The sequence below is a fragment of the Pocillopora damicornis genome, chromosome 6 (genome assembly GCF_964200805.1).
Source record: "Pocillopora damicornis chromosome 6, jaPocDami1.2, whole genome shotgun sequence".
In the NCBI taxonomy this organism is placed as follows: domain Eukaryota; kingdom Metazoa; phylum Cnidaria; class Anthozoa; order Scleractinia; family Pocilloporidae; genus Pocillopora; species Pocillopora damicornis.
Window position 1 is genome coordinate 18,299,575 of NC_142675.1, and position 21,194 is coordinate 18,320,768.

General features: G+C 40.0%; 2 protein-coding genes across 2 annotated transcripts; both read right to left on the reverse strand.

Moving 5' to 3' along the window:
• Positions 1-6,144: 6,144 nt before the first annotated feature.
• On the reverse strand, positions 6,145-15,268 carry LOC149044290 (uncharacterized). The gene is made up of 8 exons (XM_089210962.1): positions 14,922-15,268; positions 13,571-13,778; positions 12,436-12,746; positions 11,366-11,506; positions 10,746-11,068; positions 9,313-10,458; positions 8,553-8,820; positions 6,145-7,755 (listed from the first exon to the last, which is right to left on the reverse strand). Exons 1-8 carry the CDS (start codon positions 15,090-15,092, stop codon positions 7,348-7,350), a joined length of 2,976 nt encoding a protein of 991 aa, XP_089067088.1. The 5' UTR covers positions 15,093-15,268; the 3' UTR covers positions 6,145-7,347.
• Positions 15,269-16,050: 782 nt separating this feature from the next.
• Positions 16,051-17,422, reverse strand: LOC149044291 (uncharacterized). Its single transcript, XM_089210855.1, has 2 exons — positions 17,258-17,422; positions 16,051-16,491 (listed from the first exon to the last, which is right to left on the reverse strand). Exons 1-2 carry the CDS (start codon positions 17,420-17,422, stop codon positions 16,093-16,095), a joined length of 564 nt encoding a protein of 187 aa, XP_089066981.1. The 3' UTR covers positions 16,051-16,092.
• Positions 17,423-21,194: the final 3,772 nt, after the last annotated feature.

Below are 21,194 nucleotides of genomic sequence, written 5' to 3' on the forward strand. Positions count from 1 at the left end.
TTTAGCGAATGACATATGCAAGTATACATTTCTTTAGTTAAAAACCTATACAATATCAATTTATAAAACGGATTGGGATCAAGGTCTTCAAATACAAGTTTTTTTTGTGATACCCTTCCTCTCACAAATGACTGAGTAAAACTACATTTCTACAATTTTTTATTATGGAGTAGGGGCTTTTTAAAGACCACAAAATTCCGGTTCGGTCGGCATATTAGGGAGTTAGGGCGGTCTCTTCGTATAGTCTGGTTAACTCCTCGTGACATGCTGTAGAATTTGGTCGTTGATCTGGTGCCCCATTCCAGCAACGCTGCATCAGATCTCGCCACTCATTTGGAGGCTCCCTACTGTCTTGAACATGCTCCGGTCTTACACCTTGAGCCACTTGTTCCTGGAGATCCTTGGGAGCAATGCCATGAAAGGCTCTCTTACCATACCACATCTCCCATAGCATTACACCAAAGCTATATATATCCGCTTTGCGGTCGTAGCGTCTGAAGGACGCCACCTCTGGAGCCATGTAGTTTGGAGTTCCCATTTGAGTACCTGTGATCATGTCTTCTTTAGATAGGCCGCCATCGGCTACTTTGACAACATCATCATACGATAGCTAAAATGTAAAGAAAACAATGATTACCAAATTAGTTAGCTACTCTACGACTCTTTCTTTACTCTTAAATATCAACGCTGTAGTGTCTGCGTGTCACAATGGTCATATCCAACTGTGAAAACTGTTAAGAGCTTGCTAATTATCTAGAAAATTTGATAGATATTTATATACAAAAATGATTCACCTACCAAACCATAAAATAAGTTAACAGGGTAATTTAGGGTTTTCAACTGAGTTTATAACCTAAATTGGTCACCGTAAAGAGTTAAAAGGCTGAGGCAAGAGTTAGTGGTTGCAGCAATTAAAAGACAAATGACTAAAGGAGGTAAGTGTCTAAAGAAACCGTGCTGCTGCATCGGTGAACTAACCCCTTCATCAGTCGCTCTGACAAAGGGCTAAAACGTCAGCCTTATAACTCTTTACAGTGGCCAATTTACGTCATCAACTCAGTTGATAACACTAAATTACCCTGTTATACACTCCCACCGACGCAGCACCACAGTTTCTTTAGAAACTTACCCCTTTTATAGAAGAAGTTACTCCATTAGGTGACTCAGATTCCGAGTTCATCATAATCCGAGTCCATCAACCCCTCCAGCCACTCACCCACCAACCTATCATCGAGAATTTTATAGCATTTGTTCGACAGAGGCTATTTTTATTGTCCTGCTATGTGAGGACGAAAGAACCCTTGACCTCCATCATTGTGCACGCATCTGATTATCTCCTACCTACCAATGTGTTATCCAGTTTGAGATCTCTGTGAATAATTCCCTTATAATGTATGAATTTTAAAGCATTGGCAATGTCTTTTGCCCATCCGATAACGTTTTTAGCAGCGGCAGAAGTTGTTGTTGAGAGACCACGTACGTTGTCCTGATTTCGGAAAATGTGCTTCATCAAGTTCTCCCTGCAGAGTTCGATGACAAGGATTGGTCACGACTCACCCTTCTCCCTCAGAAGTGTTGTGCGGTACATCTTAACAATAAAGGGATGATTCAGCTTCCTTAAAAAGGCACAATAGGAAATTGAGCTCTGAAACAATTGTTTGCTGATCGTCCAAGTTTCGGCAGTTTATTATCTCTACACATGACACCCGTCAAAACACTTTACGCAAATTAGTGTTCAATGGTTACACTGGGAGGAACTCAAAACTTTTCAATGGGGTATTCATAACATGAAAAAAAACCATTTTGTAGATACAGAAATGGGTTTCGGTCGGCATTACTACCTTAAAGACATTTAGTTTCTCCAGCTCCTTTTGCACTACAGTAAACGCAAATTTACTAAGTCATTTAAACGATGCCCACAATCCCAGACAAGGGAGGTCAGCAAACCAATCTGAGGCATTACCCTACCAAACTAAGATTAGGTTAGAATTTCAACCTAAGGCGTAAGCGAACCAACATCAGACTTATAATACTTTAAAAAGCCAACTTACTGTAGACGCTAAGGAATCACAATCTGGCGTTAGAAAGCATCAGGGGAATCGAAGTACCAGACCTTGACGAATTAACCAACCATAATTTAGGGAACCGACCCACAGTTACCTCGTTTACTGAAGTCCTATGCTAGTTCGTTAACGTTTCAAGCTGGTTAAAGGCTTAACCAAGTTCGCTTACAACTTTAGATGGTACGCTAAAAATTAAACGTAGCTTTGTTCGCAACCAACCTAGGTTTGCAGGCTGACAACTCAAGGTAGGTGAGCTCATAACTCAGGTTGGTGCAATACAAGTTAGTTGGGCTCGCCAAAAACTTACAGATATAAGTTCGCCAATACCTCAAATTAGTTCGCTAACAACTTAGGTTGGTTTGTTAACAAGTAGCCGAGTTTGCTGACAGCTAAGTTTGGTTCGCTAACAAGTTAGGTTGGTTCAGTCGCCAACAAAATAGGAGAAGTGAGTCTACTGGCAACCTAAGTTAGCTCGGTAGCAACTCAGGTTACTTCAGTGACAACTTTAAAAGATTTCGCAAGCAACCTGAGTCAGTGGTTTGTTTACACCTTTCGTTAACGACGTAGGTGAGTTCGCCCGCAACTCAGGTGGATTCGCAGACAACTTGGGTGAGCAGAAGTCGTCAACAACTTTAGCCCCCCATTTTATTTTGTTTTTAGCCTGACGTACGTAGGGGAGGAAATTGGCCCCAGATCCCCGCAAACTAGCGTCCCCGGCGCACGTTTTCAAGCCTCCTCAGTTGAATTAAAATAAGTTCCGCCGTCGCCTTCGCTAACATAACAGTGGATACAAAAACAACAACAACTGTAAAACTGAATAAACTAACCTTAGGGTATCTGTTTCAGAAAAGAAGTTTATGGCACTGCCTTTATTCAGTGCCTTTTCCCACAATTTCAGTGCCACGTCCAGCTTTAAGGTTCCTCGATAAACGGAAGCAAAAGAACCACTTCCAAGAGGTGATACTCGGTCGTTTTTTCATCCTAAGTCCTCCCAACTGATGTCCATGGTACCTACTTCTTTGATGCCAAAGTCGGACATCCTTCCCCTTAAAACTGAAGTTTTTATATATAAGTCTCTAGCATCTTGCTGTAAACGTTTCTGCTGTAACAAGAGTTTTTAAGTTTTTAACTCTTCCTCGACGAGGGACATAACTTGTTGTTTGTCAGCCATCTTTGTGAGATATTCTTGAGAGGCCTCCGCCATGAACTTGCACTTGTTTTCCTTGTGCTCATTTGTTTTACTCCGATTATCCAACCTTTCTTTGGCGGCTATAGTTCAAATTACCGGAGCACTGAATAACCAGATGGGACTCGTGACTCTGATAATGACTGTTTCTGTCAAGCTTAAATTTTTTTAAGTCTGTGGACCAGTTTTTGATGAGGTGGCTACAGTAACCGCTTTAGGGGAGTTCTGAACATATTGGTTCTGTTGCTCAACTCATTTGAAATACCGTAACAGGCTCTGTGTCAATAAAGTGCGAGATTCTGCGAAAACATTGGTTTGTATCTCCCACTCTTCGATCTTCTCCTGAAGTCGTTTCACTAGTGCTCTTTTAATATTTTCCTCTGTCACATTCCAATCACCCCCGACGTCTGGAACATTATCAAATGACCACGAAGTAAAATATTGTCGAAGTCCTGGGGAGTTAAGGAATTTGGACAATTCCCGGGCAGCCGAGGCTTTGATTGTCGAGTTCAGCTCTTTGTCTACCGCGCACTGCTGACTTTCAGTCACAAAGTTCATCACCTCTACTACTGAAGTATCGCGTAGGGTTGCTTTAGTGCTATAGGCCATACGTGAAAGAAGGTAGTAAAGCACCTAAAAAATAGAACATCACGAGTTAGTGCGAACAGCAGAAATTCAGCAAAGTCTTTAACTACAAACTTATTGTTTGAATTACCTTTTGACCTGTGAATCAATTAACAAATAACCAATTCAAAGCTATTCTCTGCAATTATTTCAAACACTAATACCAAATTCTCTGAACTATATAACATCATAAGAATGGTATGGCAGACATTAAGGAGAATTACCAATGAGATCTTGGGAGCGAAAGGGTCAACAAAAAAACAAAAATAACTCCCCCCCTTCCTGTAAGGTGGACGTTTTGGGAAAGTTCCACAACATGTGAGTTTTTACTTTTTTTGTTTGTAGATATTTTTTAAAAATCTTTTGTTGTACCGTACAAAATTACCTTGTCTCTATGCATTCCTCCGTCATATACACCACTGATGAAGGAAATGAATGCGGAGGCTTCTTGAAGGTACGCCTTTGTCTTTTCATTTATGGTGGGGGATTCAAAAGTTCCAAGGATCTCAACTATAACAACTCTGAAATTTAGTCAATCGATTTTAATCTTTAAGATTTTGTCTCGTAAAAGGGCAATATATAGGGAATTAAAGAAACAACGACGTCGACGATGTGTCTAAGTATCTAAAGCTTCCTCGTCACTTTTTGTGGACTACATAAATAGAAAAAAAGAACGAATGGCTGAAAGGATACAGGAATCGATGGAAGGAGTGACGAAAGGGTACATCGGTGATCTGGTTTGAAAGTTTTTCCCTTCCTTAAGGCAAGGTCGATTGCAGAGAGGTACAGAGAAATATCTTCCTGATCAATACTCGAGCTCCCAACATCAAACCACCATCAAATGCCTTCTACTCACGGCTTCCTCGAATAAGCGCCCACGTCATGATAAGCCCCCACCCCCGACTAAGCGTCCACCCCTTAGACCGTTATATCAAAAAACCGCCCATCTCGAATAAGCGTCCCCCGTCCTTCCTCAATTTCTTTAACCCTTTAACTCCCAAGATCTCATTAGTAATTCTCCTTGTTGTCTCCCATGCGGTTCTTGTGATGTTAGTTTGGAGAATTTGGTATTGGATCCACTTTTATTCCCCTTACTGATATTTTTTCGTTATTCTCATCATGTGAAAACAGGTTTTTTGCCTTCACAAATAAACGGACGGACGGGGACAACTCTTAAAAACTCTTCTGGGTAAAGGCTTTCCTTGGGGGCACTCGCTGGCTGCGGGAAGGTAACCGGAATCTATTACGGCTGCTGACTATCCTTGAGAGAATGACTAACAACAACAGGGTTGGCTCCAACGTAGATTTATTCTGCAAGCTCTACTACAATTTTGACCAGAACGGACCTGGCCAGGGCTGGTTCAACCCCGCTCTTCTCTTCTCTTTTCTTCTTCTACTTTTTCCTCTTCTTCTCCTCTCTTCTTTTCTCCTCTCTCTTCCTTTCGAGCTTTACAGAACAGTCCTATTTAAACTTAACGTACATGGATAACGTAATGCCATGAATAATCTAAAGGATCATGTAATCTACTACACTATTGGCTAAGCAGGAATTTCTCCTTTTACAACATTAATTACTTTAAAGAGTTTCGGTGATAACAGTTACACAAAAGGACATGACAGGTGGCTGTTACAGTTTAACACTAATAATAACTGTTTACGGGTGGCTGAAGGAGAACTGGTAGCGTTTACGCTTTGCTGAACTAAGCTTTCTACGTTAAATATTGTATTTTTTAAGCGCAAGCATGAAAGAACCCGATAACTAAAAATCTATTGTCTGCTTGATATTGTATTGATATTGTAAGGAGAAATTTTGTCGTGGTCACTCAGGGGAGTTCAAGGTTTAATAGCAGGGATACAAGGAAAACCCGTATTTATTGCACTTTAATTATAATTTTTCAAGCTTTAACTGCAGTGAATCAGTACAAGAGAATAGTTTTTTAGCCGTTCCAGTTATTTCTATCTCCATTTGCTTGCAGAGCTCCTTTATGTGCGTCATTTGCTCTTTTGATTTTTGTCCTTTTTCTGCCCTTACTTAATAAGCCCCCTCTTCCTTCCTCGATTAAGTGCCCTCCTTCTAATATGCGCTCCTCCCCTCGCTGGGGGAACTACGGTGGTTAATGAACGCGATGCATTCTTCCATTTTTAGATTCCGTTTGTAAGAAACGATTTTGTCCTTGAGATCTCCGACGTCCTGTTCCAAAAGGGCTCGTACTTTTTCATCTATAGAGTTCAAAGCATAAGTAGAAGGTATTGGAAGATCGATGGAAGAAATAACTGGATTAAGTCTTTATTTGACCTTTACAGTCTGCGATCTTAAGGAACACGTAAGTCTAATTATCTTCGTAAATGCTTCGTTTAACAATTTTTAAGGGAAATGAGGGGACTTTGTTTTCTCTTCCCAAGTTTGATCACATGAAAATGTATGCTTCTCAGTATTGAAATTCCTTCCAAGGGAACTTCTGTGCACGTTATTTGACCCTTTTTGTTCTTACAACTCTATCTGTGTGATTATTTAGAAGTAGATAGATGATTTCTGACCTTCCTGCATCATATTTTATGTATATATTTAAAAAACATGATGCTTTATACGAAATTTTCTAGGAGTAAACGATCACAAGTGTCTTACACTAGATGGTGAAACTAACTCTAAAATCCGGTAAAAGCTTTCATACAAGCTGACAGAACAATATTCGCCTTCAGAATATTGTTGTTGTTCCTCGTTCAAAATAGTAACAAGCCAACTATTTGTCAAAAGCCCCCCAAAAATAGGTCCTAAGGAGATTAATACTCATGATAGCCAGCTCTTATTAAAAGAAATCTACTACATCATTGAAACTATTGTATGTTTGTATCAGTTAACGATACTATGACAATATGACTGGATAATGCCTTTTTACCATAAGAGAACAGTCGCTTGATTAAGACTTTCGGTAGTCTCTTTTTCGCTTGCAAGATCTAGAGAACACCAGGACATAAAGATTGTATGCATATTATAACAATCATCCTGCAGAGATTTAGAGAACTGCCATGCACCACTCCTACATTCCGTCAACTCACTGCGTAAGAATCCATGTATTTTATACACTTCTCACGTTAATTTTCATGCCTAACGAGGCCACTTTTAGGCTAAGAGCAGGGCAATGGACTGACAACCCGTAAAAGAGAGATCCGTACCGTAAAAAGAGATCGTCTCACAGACAAAGTAACAGAGGTGCCACCTACATCTGTGCGCTTAGGCCTTACGGAATCATCTTAAATGACACTGATCTCGATAGAAGTCCTCAGCACTGACTGAGACCAGAATAGGTTTCTATGATGTACGAACTAAGTTTGAAACGGGAAACTTGGCGCGGGTGAAGCTAATATATTATAATACATATGGGATATCCTACAACACTTTAAATCACTGTTGCTCCAAAAGAGTCTACACTTGAAAAATAAACAAATTCAAGGTGGTTGCCTAATAACCAGTGTTTACGAAGATGGTGCGCCAACTTCCTGATAGAGTTGAGTCAACCTCTCGTAACACTCTCTCGCATCTGGTCGATTATCAGGTTTTTCGTCCCAGCAACGCTGCATCAGATCATGCAAACCAGCTGGAGGCTTCTTCAAGCCTTCGACATGCGTAGGTCTCGCACCCCCAACCACTTTTTCGAAAAACTCATGCACATTTCCTCCCACGTCAAGAAGGGCTCTGTTACCATACCACATCTCCCAGAGCATTATACCGAAGCTGTAGATGTCTGCTTTGTAATCGTACAAACAGGAATTGATCACTTCTGGAGCGAGATACACAGGAGTTCCCGCCAAGGTACCTGTGATCGCTTTGGCTTCTTTAGAAACACCGACATCGGCTACTTTGACAATGTTTTCTTGCGACAGCTGCGGGAAAATTAGATAAACATTTTTTTGACACATTTTTAATACCAAAGTCCAAAGATTTCGACTGTTAAAAAAATTGAGTCAAATTAGAAATGGGTAATCGTCAGGAAAGGCCGACTAGAAATGAATATGAGTCTGTTAGTAAAATTTAAATCTGTCGCTATTTTCAAAATATCTTTGAAATGCATTATAAGCAGTGTTAATTCAAAGTTTTAATTTCACTAGGTTGAGTCATTTTTGTTCATGTTACTTTGGGATGAAACGTTATGTATTGTAATCACTTGTGATCTCCATTACAAAAATGTCCAGTAGGGAGGGATTACAATATTAAAGGTTTCTCGAAGTGGAACCTGAAACAGACGAGACCTCTTAAAAGAAGGCAGGACGTAGTAAAAACGAGGCGCCTGGAGGTGTTAACTTGGGATGCGTTAGTCGTTATCTACAGTCACACTGGTTTTATGTGGATAATAAATTTAATGTTGACCATTCAAAGTACAGGAATTAAATCGAAAATTAAAGACGACGCAAGATATTACGTGCAGTCGCCCATCAAGGATGCAACCCCAGCCAATTTCAGTGAGAAGCACAAACTCACGGCTAATTTCCATATCTGACTACAACGTACCTCAAGCGAATTTATAGCGCGGTCTGCCACAGGGTTCCCACGTAGAAGGCAGGAAAACTGGGTGAAGGCGAGCAAATTAGACTTCGATGAAGTGAGAGATGAGTCTCGAAGGACGAAGATGATTACAATTATAAATAGTCACGATAACCATTAGTCTCAATTTTTAACTCACCAGTATATTTTCCAGCTTGAGATCTCTGTGAACGATACCTTGTCTGTGAATGTATTCCAAAGCATCGGCGATGTCTTTTGCCCATCCGATCACATCTCTCACAGCAGTGGCAGTTGACGACTTTCCAGGTATATTGCTTTCATGCCGAAAAATGTGCCTCATCAGGTTTTCCTTACAGAGCTCCATCACCAGTATTGCTTTCAGCCGCTCCCCTTCCCTGTGCAGTGCCGCACCATAGAACTTCACAATAAAGGGATGATCCAGCTTCCTACATAAAGAAAATGTAGCGTAAACAGCTTAAACTTTTGAGACAGTATGCATATTCTCTATACTGTTATCTGAAACGTTTTCTGATACTGCAATCATTCCCTTATTCTCTTGACCTTAATGCTCGATTCAGTGGCGATAATGTAAGGAGCAATTAGATACTTGTACCACTTAAGAGTTCCAACGGTAATGAATTGTTTGGAAAATGAATGGTGATATGTCTCACTGTAAAGGTTTTTCCTAATTAATATCTCAATCTGCATTAATATATCTAGATTCTGAGTGTTCTGAAAGCTTCAGAAAGACATCATGTAATAAAAATAAATCCTCTTATTACTATGAGCTTCTTGAACAGAAAAGAATTTTACGTTCAAGAAAATACCACATTAGCTACCCGCCAGAATATATTTAGTACTTCCCCAAGGTCTTAGCAAATGGGATTTCTTTCGTAAACAATATAGCATCTCAAGATCCATGAAATGACAAAACCAACCTAAGTATCTCTGCTTCAGAAAGGAAGTTACTAACAGTAACTTCGAGCTCGTCGTTCCACACTTTCACAGCAACATCAACGGATTTATCGTCTCCTTGTATCTTCAATTTTCCTCGATAAACAGCAGCGAACGCTCCACCTCCAAGGATTGCATCGTCTTTCCACTCCAGATCGTCGCAGCTAATGTCCATTTTGCGGACCTCTTTAATGCCAAACAGGGCCATCTCATCCCTTATTAGCACACTCATCTCTTGTAACGGTTTGTAGACGTCTTCTACTTCCTTCTTAGAACGGTTCTCATCTCTCAACTGTTGACACAACATTTTGTCCGCTTCTATGAGCTGAGGGATCCGATCTAAGACCTGCTTAAGACAAACCTGAGCTTCTTTAAGCTGTTCCATCACGAAGGACTTTAGATGCTGTTCTTTCGCTGCTTCATTCAGATATTCTTGGGAAGCTTTTGCCATAAATGCACACTTGTCTTTGTTGTACTGTCTTGTTTTATTCCAGTTTTCCAACTTCTCTTTAACTGCTATGGCGCCAACTACCGGGACACTGACCACCAGGACAACCAGACCAACTGGAACCCAAATTGGACTTGTGACCCCAATGATGACTTTTTCGGCGACGCTAAAGTCATCCGATGCAAGCGGGCCATCTGCTGAGTTGGCAGCATCTCCGGCTAGGACAGATTCCTCCAGCGTTCGAAGTTGACCCACGACGTAGCTGAACCTCTCCTGAAAGTATGGAATCAAAGAGGCGCGAGCATCGGAAAAGACATGGTTCTTTTCTTCCCATTCTTCTATCGTTTCTTGAAGTCGATTCATCAGCGCCTTTTGGATATAGTTCTGAGTCAGTTCCCAGCTTTCTTCAGTCTTTGGAGCGTCATCTAATGTCCACGAAGAAAACTGCTGCATAACCTCTGCAGACTTGAGGTATCTGGACAGTGTAGTCATAGCGTCGTCTGTCTTTTTTTCGAGGTACGACTGCAGCTCTTTGCTTACTGTGCCTTGCTGCCTCTCAATACTTTGAAGTCGGTCAGTTATAAGCATCATCCTATCTATCATATTTTTACGATCTTTGGACGAATTTCGAATGAACGCTTTCGTGTGGAGGGCCATACGTGCAAGAAGATAGTCAAGCCACCTAAGAATGAGGGAAATTTTTCAATTGACTTTTATACTTCGTCACTATATTTATTCATGCAAAGCATGGCCAGGATGAACAGTTTCTTGGCTTTTTTGCACTAAGTTAACATTTTATGCACTTAATTACCTTCGGCTTATGCTTTTTTGTTTCCTGAAAAATGCATTTCACGCAGCCAATCAGAATGAAAATATTTTTCATTCCTATTCTCAGAACCCAAAAGACATTTCCAACAGATGCCACTTCTTCAATAATCATTTTGTTGCTAAGGATTCAAAGCAATTTACCTCCACTGAATCTGTAGTCTTGCTTCAATACTTTTCAAAACCATGGACTTAATACTTTTCATTAGTTCAGCAAACTCTTTCGTGACCATTCCAAGCTTCTGAGCTTCAATGGCTTCTCTTGCTGATATATAAATGATCTGAGATTCTGGATCTAAAGAAGGCCAGCACTGCGTGAGTTTCGTCACGACATAGTTTTTAACTTCATCAGTTTCTTCTGGCGGCACCTGGTCCCACTTGTTGCAAACGAATAGGGCACAATTTGAGGAAGATTCCCTTTGTTTGTCAAGAGATACCTGTCTGGCGTGTTCTATAAGTTTTTCCACCTGAAGGCAAAGAGACAGAATCAGCTATTTGTCGACTTTTTCTGGCTAGTTCAGTAGTTTCCCTTTTTTAAAACGGTTTATTAATGCCTCGCGTAACCACTATGCAGGAGCAACTCATGTTCGTTAAGTTCCTTCTTCTGGCACATTTGACGAAAATTTTCGAACAATTAAGTTACTCTCACACATCTTTAAAATAAAGGATTCAAAAAATGATACGAGTTTTGCAGCACATTTTTCCTTTAATTATTTTTGCAATAAGAAGTCAATGCATTTCGCATTTTAAAGTGTCCGGCTTACCCTATCTCGCTGTATTCCACCGGCGTTGTCACTTTTGATGACGTAAATAAATGCGAAAGCCTCTGGAAGGTACTCCTTAACTATGTCATCCATGATGGTAGATTCGCCAATTCCTGGACTGTCGACTATTACGATATTTTCCTAAAAGATGTAACAAGCAAAATATTGAATATGAAAGCGATCTTTGCTTCGATCTTCGATCTTGAAATCCCGTACAGGCCTGAATTTTCTTGAGGCCATATTTTCACCACTGCTTAAGAAGTGTTCATTACTGCGAAAATCCCTTTCATTTTCATTTCTTAATCCGCAGATCACATACATGATTTTCATATATTCACAGTCATTGAAGGAAAATATTGTCCTTGAGTATCCCTCTCTAGAGTGCGTTTCGATTTGTTGTCATAAGACCAAACTCAAAGTAATCACAACAACCAATTAGAGAATTAGCCCAAAGAAAAAACAAGCGAACAACTCTTTCCAGGGGAAAACGCGAGTCAGTTGCGGTTGGTTTTGGTTTTGAATGTGCATGATTGATGAATTGGCATTATTATGAGATTAAGTCCGGATTACTCTCAACTCTCAATCTAATGTCCTCTATATCTGTTCCTTTTAAGTGACATTTTGACATCTTTAACCGAATTGATCATCAGAATTTAGTCGGACGTGACTTTCAGTCGATACTGCTGTTACTCATTTATTAGTGACCGTAATAAGGATACATCAAAAGAGATGTGTGCAACTATTCATTTGAGATGACAACAACCAATTGAGATGTCAACAATCAGTTCTTGTGACAAAACAGCAACAAAAACCAAGTAGAATTCCAAATAACAACGTGTGCAAGCATTATGCAGAATGATAAATGATTTGGGAAAAGTTAGAAATTTGGAGTCTTTAAATTTCTCTAACATCCCTAATATCAATTTCAATCATAAAGGAATATAAAAGACAGTTTTATATCGTAAAATATATTCATGCACGAACATTCTTAAGCTTGCTGACATCAATATTATGTTTCTAAAGGTCACTTCTAAGGCCCCGAATAATTACTGAGCTTGCTCATGTCTAACCTTCAACAGATTGTGTGGCCAAAACAACTCAATCTTTTCGTAATCTGAGCCCTTTTCTCTGCTAGTCTTTAGGTGGACGAATTCGGAAATCTGTTGAAGGTAACTCTGCTCGGAGGCTTCAGATGGCTCGTCTAAGACGACAGTCTTTGTGATATCCCCTAATTCTTTGTTTTTAAAGTGCGCCACCAGTTTTGGTGTATCTCCATATCTTAGTTCACAGATGGTGGATGTGGTACTCAGAACGGAGTAAGGAAGAAGCTGCTCTCCAAGGATAAGATTTAACAAAGTGCTCTTTCCTGAACTTGTTTCGCCTGGTAAGAATAAACAGGTGAAAATAGGGAGGGAAGAAATAAAAAAACATTGGTAAGAATGGGTCGATTCTACTTCAGTTACGTCGAACAAGAGAATCTTCTTCCCCGGTCTGTCCACAATTATATAGCTTTCACCCAGATAGCAGCTCGAGGTTGGCCATATTATGTGCCACGTTCAAAAGACAGACTTCCTTTAAAGGAACTATCAAAAATAGTCTTAGTTGGTCTGGACCAGCAGACTCCCACTTTGTCCACTCATTTTTTCATAAGTGTGTTGTATTTAATTATCAACCAGGCTGGCCAAGTTCAGCTGCAACCTGGTTTGAATGGGGGGGCCTGTGTACCATTGTTAACCCTTTAACCCCTAAGAGTGACAAACATCTAATTTCTCCTTACAAGATCACCTCTGATTCACATATTCAGGTCACGAGAATTAAGGAAATGATCATCAAGTAAAGGAGCTCGCGATTGTTAAGCAAAGTCTCCCTGTCAGTACCTTAGGAAATGTTTAGAGAACAGTATGGGGAATATGCAAACTGATTTTAGGGTGTAAAGGGTTAATATAACTTAAGGGAGTATATTACACGAAAGCACAATTAAGGAAGGATGAAATATACTGAATGTGATTCCCTCAAAGAAATATACTTTTAATTTACTTTATAGCTCGATCACTAGCTTTTTAATTAGTTGAGGCTGGATTAGTATAATAGCTGAGTGAAGCCTTTTTTTCTTTGTTAGTCTTGAATTTAAGTCTATTGGGTGAGGAAGTTGGCGAAATTAAAATTTCAAAGCAATGGTAGTCTAATTGTTTACATATAACAAACCTGCAACAAGAACAATGTACTCTTTTTTCAGCAGATTTTGTTTGTGGGAAGCAATTTTTTCCTTGAGGTTTCCGATGTTCTGTTCCAAAAGGGCATGAACTTTTCCATCCATACTTTGCAAGCAAACATCCGTGCGTTCGTAGAAACTGAACAAGGTTGCTCGTTTTCTCTCGTCTTCTTTCTTTGCCTCCGTTAACACTGAAAAGGCCTGATAAATGGCACAAAATAAAACAAATGCTGGTCATCAATATTCGCCTGTGTAAATTAAAGATTACTTTTCGGTCTATTTGGTTAATTTAACCGTTTTACAGTCATTTTGGAAATTCTTGTTACTAATAACATCACTTCTAGATACACATCGCTGTTCTGAGCGCAGCTTAATCTAGGTAATAGATTCATTAGGCTGGTTTAAGCTCAAAAACTGCCGCAATGCAACCATCGATAGGCTATTGTTTGCGGTACGTTACCCATGATTACATATGTAAATATGCATGTATTATGTGAGCAAAAACAAATTTTGATGTTTAGCCACAGCAGGAAAGAACTCCAACTCTCTGCTAACAATTACGAATGGTAAAAAACATCTGTGGCTTCCTTTTACCGTAAAAAAGCATCAGGTCACTCTAGGCTTTAAGTTCGTGGTCAATTAATTCACAGAAATTAGGCAAGCATTTCTAAGAAAATAAAGAAATGTACTCCTGATACAATCGTCAACATTTTCCCAAGTGATTAAAATGTTTTCGAACTACAACCACTAAGCACAAGAAAAAAGCAAAATTGAAGCAGATTTCACCAAAATTTATCAATCCTCAATGTTCTAAGAGCCGTCTTATCAACTTGAACCCTCGAGACTCGATCGTTGTTCAATCAAGCTTGCTAAATTACGAACATTAGTATGCATGATAACCTCTGACTGTGGAAGCAAAACTTTACAATTTCTTATTTTCGATCATTTTGCTAACTTAGTTGTAAGAATCGTTTATGGAAGTATCAATAAGTAATTAGCCGCCTTTTAGATTGCTCTACGTACTGTTAAGTTTGAACTTAGAGAAACATTTGGCGGGTGAATGCTACGATTTCCGTCCATGGAAATACGGTTTCTTCTTTTACCATTCATTTCTGAGATGCCATCATTGAATAGATTGCCATGGGATTAAATCCCAAACGATAGTTAAGTTAGAGTCGACAGAGCTGTTAAGCAATTTGTTACTGAACTTCACGATATGGTCTGAGTCTACCATTTATTAAGGGTCACATCTAGATACTTCCGCCATTGTACTGAAAATGTCGTTTATCATGAAATTGAGTTTGCTGGTTGTTCATATTTATAAAGATACTGCAGGGTTCTCACCTCCTTTGCCGTCCAACTTGACTTCTTCTCTGACGACTGGAGTGTCTCTTTCACTTTTGTTTTCATTTGGTCCAACGTTTTCAGCCCTTTGGACGAAATTTTTAGTGTCGCCATTGTGCTTGCCATCTCCACGATGTCGTCGATCTTGTCGATGTCTGGTAATGCACTCATGTTGCAAATCAACAACTTGAACACTTATGATCAAAATTTCATCAGTTTCAAGCTTAAAGAAGCTTTGAGAATTGCGAAAAAAGGAAAAACCTAAACCTTTAACAGTTTCGTTTCATTTATCACAGTCCAATTCACACAGGGGGTCTGATTACGGTAGTGCATTGTCACGGATCCCTGCCATTAACGGCATTGTCTGCGCTTGTCTAGCAGTCCGCGTGACTAGTCACGCAGTAAGTAAATTACGAGAAGAATTATTCAAGTATAAGTATAGGTACATCGAGGGAGTTACAGGAAATGATGTTTTCTTGATTACAATCAGTGCTAGTATTATTGATAATGTTTCTCAAAGAGAAGCGATATATTCCAGAAATCGCAGGTCCTCAAAAATTGAGGTTAGGCAAATCGATATTTCAAGCCAAAACTCTTATAGGGCTCAAACTTTGGTTGTCCTCTCTCTTTATCGTTGCTGTCTTGTTTTTTGTTTACTTTATTCATTCGTAGTGTCATTTTTTTTTAACTGGTTAGAACCAGCAGAATATAAACAGTCTATATTCCCTTGTTGGAACCTTGTACCTCGTGGATCGTCAAAGAAGTTTCATGCTTGTGAAGCACAGTGCGTCATGTAGTTTGGTTGTCTGGGTGAGATCTACCCAGACTTCTCTGCTGCTCGAAAAACGGAAAAGACGCCTCCTTGTTCCTTTTGGCTAGGAAGAGGTCTTATTAAGAAAGTATCGGGGGCCAAAGTGCGAGCAACTATTTTCATTTTTCATTTCTTGCTCAAATTTAACGAATGACATATGCAAGTATACATTTCTTTAGTTAAAAACCTATACGATATCAATTTATAAAACGGATTGGGATCAAGGTCTTCAAATACTAGTTTTTTTTTTGTGATACCCTTCCTCTCACAAATGACTGAGTAAAACTACATTTCTACAATTCTTTTATGATGGAGTAGGGGGCTTTTCAAAGACCACAAAATTCCGGTTCGGTCGGCATATTAGAGAGGTAGGGTGGTCTCTTTGTATAGTCTGGTTAACTCCTTGCGACATGCTGTAGAATTTGGTCGTTGATCTGGTGCCCCATTCCAGCAACGCTGCATCAGATCTCGCCACTCATTTGGAGGCTCCCTACTGCCTTGAACATGCTCCGGTCTTACACCTTGAGCCACTTGTTCCTGGAGATCCTCGGGAGCAATGCCATGAAAGGCTCTCTTACCATACCACATCTCCCATAGCATTACACCAAAGCTATATATATCCGCTTTGCGGTCGTAGCGTCTGAAGGACGCCACCTCTGGAGCCATGTAGTTTGGAGTTCCCATTTGAGTACCTGTGATCATGTCTTCTTCTTTAGATAGGCCGACATCGGCTACTTTGACAACATCATCATACGATAGCTAAAATGTAAAGCAAACAATGATTACCAAATTAGTTAGTTACTCTACTACTCTTTCTTTACTCTTAAATATCAACGCTGTAATGTCTGCGTGTCACAATGGTCATATCCAACTGTGAAAACTGTTAAGAGTTTGCTAATTATCGAGAAAACTTGATAGATATTTATATACAAAAATGATTCACCTACCAAACCATGAAAGAAGTTAACACGGTAATTTAGGGTTTTCAACTGAGTTTAACCTAAATTGGTCACCGTAAAGAGTTAAAAGGCTGAGGCAAGAGTTAGTGGTTGCAGCAATTAAAAGACAAATGACTAAAGGAGGTAAGTGTCTAAAGAAACCGTGCTGCTGCATCGGTGAACTAACCCCTTCGTCAGTCGCCCTGACGAAGGGCTAAAATGTGAGCCTTATAACTCTTTACGGTGGCCAATTTACGTCATCAACTCAGTTGATAACACTAAATTACCCTGTTATACTCTCCAACCGACGCAGCACCACAGTTTCTTTAGAAACTTACCCCCTTTATAGAAGAAGTTACTCCATCAGGTGACTAGTCTATCGTGCGTAGTACGAGACTGTACGACTCAGATTCCGAGTCCATCATAATCCGAGTCCATCAACCCCTCCAGCCACTCACCCACCAACCTATCATCGAGAATATTATAGCATTTGTTCGACAGAGGCTATTTTTATTGTCCTGCTATGTGAGGACGAAAGAACCCTTGACCTCCATCATTGTGCACGCATCTGATTATCTCCTACCTACCAATGTGTTTTCCGGTTTGAGATCTCTGTGAATAATTCCCTTATTATGTATGAATTTTAAAGCATTGGCAATGTCTTTTGCCCATCCGATAACGTTTTTAGCAGCGGCAGAAGTTATTGTAGAGAGACCATGTACGTTGTCCTGATTTCGGAAAATGTGCTTCATCAAGTTCTCCCTGCAGAGTTCGATGACAAGGATTGGTCACGACTCACCCTTCTCCCTCAGAAGTGTTGTTGTGCCGTACATCTTAACAATAAAGGGATGATTCAGCTTCCTAAAAAGGCACAATAGGAAATTGAGCTCTGAAACAATTGTTTGCTGGTCGTCCAAGTTTCGGCAGTTCATGATCTCTACACATGATACCCGTCAAAACACTTTACGCAAATTAGTGTACAATGTTCACACAGGGAGGAACTCAAAACTTTTCAATTGGGTATTTATAACATGAAAAAAAAACATTTTGTACATACAGAAATGGGTTTCGGTCGGCATTACTACCTTAAAGACATTTAGTTTCTCCAGCTCCTTTTGCACTACAGTAAACGCAATTTTACTAAGTCATTTAAACGATGCCCACAATCCCAGACAAGGGAGGTCAGCGAACCAATCTGAGGCATTACCCTACCAAACTAAGATTAGGTTAGAATTTCAACCTAAGGCGTAAGCGAACCAACATCAGACTTATAATACTTTAAAAAGCCAACTTACTGTAGACGCTAAGGAACCACAGTCTGGCGTTAGAAAGCATCAGGGGAATTGAAGTACCAGACCTTGACGAATTAACCAACCATAAGCTAGGGAACCGACCCACAGTTACCTCGTTTACTTAAGTCCTATGCTAGTTCGTTAACGTTTCAAGCTGGTTCGCTAAAGGCTTAACTGAGTTCGCTCACAACCTTAGATGGTACGCTAAAAATTAAACATAGCTTTGTTCGCAACCAACCTAGGTTTGCAGGCTGACAACTCAAGTTAGGTGAGCTCATAACTCAGGTTGGTGCAATACAAGTTAGTTGGGCTTGCCAACAACTTACAGATAAGTTCGCCAATACCTCAAATTAGTTCGCTAACAACTTAGGTTGGTTTGTTAACAAGTAGCCGAGTTTGCTGACAGCTAAGTTTGGTTCGCTAACAAGTTAGGTTTGTTCAGTCGCCAACAAAATAGGAGAAGCGAGTCTAGCTCGGTAGCAACTCAGGTTACTTCAGTTACAACTTTAAGTGATTTCGCAAGTAACCTGAGTCAGTGGTTTGTTTACACCTTTCGTTCACGACGTAGGTGAGTTCGCCCGCAACTCAGGTGGATTCGCAGACAAGTTGGGTGAGCAGAAGTCGTCAACAACTTTAGCCCCCCATTTTATTTTGTTTTTAGCCTGACGTACGTAGGAGGAATGTATTTCAATACTGGGGAGGAAATTGGCCACAGATCCCCGCAAATTAGCGTCCCCGGCGCACGTTTTCAAACTTCCTCAGTTGAATTAAAATAAGTTCCGCCGTCGCTTTCGCTAACATAACAGTGGATACAAAAACAACAACAACTGTAAAACTGAATAAACTAACCTTAGGGTATCTGTTTCAGAAAAGAAGTTTATGGAACTACCTCTATTCAGTGCCTTTTCCCACAATTTGAGTGTTACGTCCAGCTTTAAGGTTCCTCGATAAACGGAAGCAAAAGAACCACTTCCAAGAGGTGATCCTCGGTCGTTTTTTCATACTAAGTCCTCCCAACTGATGTCCATGGTACCTACTTCTTTGATGCCAAAGTCGGACATCTTTCCCCTTAAAACTGAAGTTTTTATGTATAAGTCTCTAGCATCTTGCTGTAAACGTTTCTGCTGTAACAAGAGTTTTTAAGTTTTTAACTCTTCCTCGACGAGGGACATAACTTGTTGTTCGTCAGCCATCTTTGTGAGATATTCTTGAGAGGCCTCCGTCATGAACTTGCACTTGTTTTCCTTGTGCTCATTTGTTTTACTCCGATTATCCAACCTTTCTTTAGCGGTCATAGTTCAAATTACCGGAGCACTGAATAAAAGAGCAACGAAGCCGAAGGGAACCCAGATGGGACTGTCAAAGTCTGTGGAAGTCTGTGGACCAGTTTTTGATGAGGTGGCTACAGTATCCGCTTTAGGGGAGTTCTGAACATTTTGATTCTGTTGCTCAACTCATTTGAAATATTGTAACAGGCTCTGTGTCAGTAAAGTACGAGATTCTGCGAAAACATTGGTCTGTATCTCCCACTCTTCGATCTTCTCCTGAAGTCGTTTGACTAATGCTCTTTTAATATTTTCCTCTGTCACATTCCAATCACCCCCGACGTCTGGTACATTATCTAATGACCACAAAGTAAAATATTGTTGAAGTTCTGGGGAGTTAAGGAATTTGTACAATTCCCGGGCAGCCGAGGAGTTTGATTGTCGAATTGAGCTCTTTGTCTACCGCACACTGCTGACTTTCAGTCACAAAGTTCATCGCCTCTGCTACTGAAGGATCGCGTAGAGTTGCTTTGGTACTATAAGCCATACGTGAAAGAAGGTAATAAAGCACCTGAAAAATAGAACATCACGAGTTAGCACGAACAGCAGAAATTCAGCAAAGTAACTACAAACTTATTGTTTGAATCACCTTTTGACCTGTGAATCAATTAACAAATAACCAATTCAAAGCTATTCTCTGCAATTTCTTCAAACACCCATACCAAATTCTCTGAACTATATAACATCATAAGAATGGTATGGCAGACATTAAGGAGAATTACCAATGAGATCTTGGGAGCGAAAGGGTTAACAAAAAAACAAAAATAACTCCCCCCTTCCTGTAAGGTGGACGTTTTGGGAAAGTTCCACAACATGTGAGTTTTTACTTTTGTTGTTTGTAGATTTTTTTAAAAAATCTTTTGTTGTACCGTACAAAATTACCTTGTCTCTATGCATTCCTCCGTCATATACACCACTGATGAAGGAAATGGATGCGGAGGCTTCTTGAAGGTACGCCTTTGTCTTTTCATTTTTGGTGGGGGATTCAAAAGTTCCTAGGATCTCAACTATAACAACCCCGAAATTTAGTCAATCGATTTTAATCTTTAAGATTTTGTCTTGTAAAAGGGCAATATATATGGAATTAAAGAAACAACGACGTCGACGATGTGTCTATGTATCTAAAGCTTCCTCGTCACTTTTTGTGGACTACATAAATAGAAAAAAAGAAAGAATGGCTGAAAGGATAAGGGAATCGATGGAAGGAGTGACGAAAGGGTACATCGGTGATCTGGTTTTGAAGTTTTTCCCTTCCTTAAGGCAAGGCCGATCGCAGAGAGGTACAGAGAAATATCTTCCTGATCAATACTCGAGTTCCCAACATCAAACCACCATCAAACGCCTACTACTCAAGGCTTTCTCGAATAAGGCCCCCTCCCCCGACTAAGCGTCCACCCCTTAGACCATAATGTTCAAAAAGCGCCCATCTCGAATAAGCGTCCCCCGTCCTTCCTCAATTTCTTTAACCCTTTAATTCCCAAGATCTCATTAGTAATTCTCCTTGCTGTCTCCCATGCAGTTCTTGTGGTGTTAGTTTGGAGAATTTGGTATTGGATCCACTTTTATTCCCCTTACTGATATTTTTTCGTTATTCTTATCACTTGTCTGCTTGATATTGAATTGATATTGTAGGGAGAAATTTTGTCGTGGTCACTCAGGGGAGTTGAAGGGTTAACAGCTGGGATACAAGGTAAACCCGTATTTATTGCCACTTTAATTATAATCTTTCAAGCTTTAACTGCAGCGAATCAGTACAGGAGAATAGTTTTTTGGCCGTTCCAATTGTTTCTATCTCCATTTGCTTGCAGAGTTCCTTTATGTGCGTCATTGGCTCTTTTGGTTTTTGTCCTTTTTCTACCCTAACTTAAATAGCCCCCTCTTCCTTCCTCGATTAAGTGCCCTCCTTC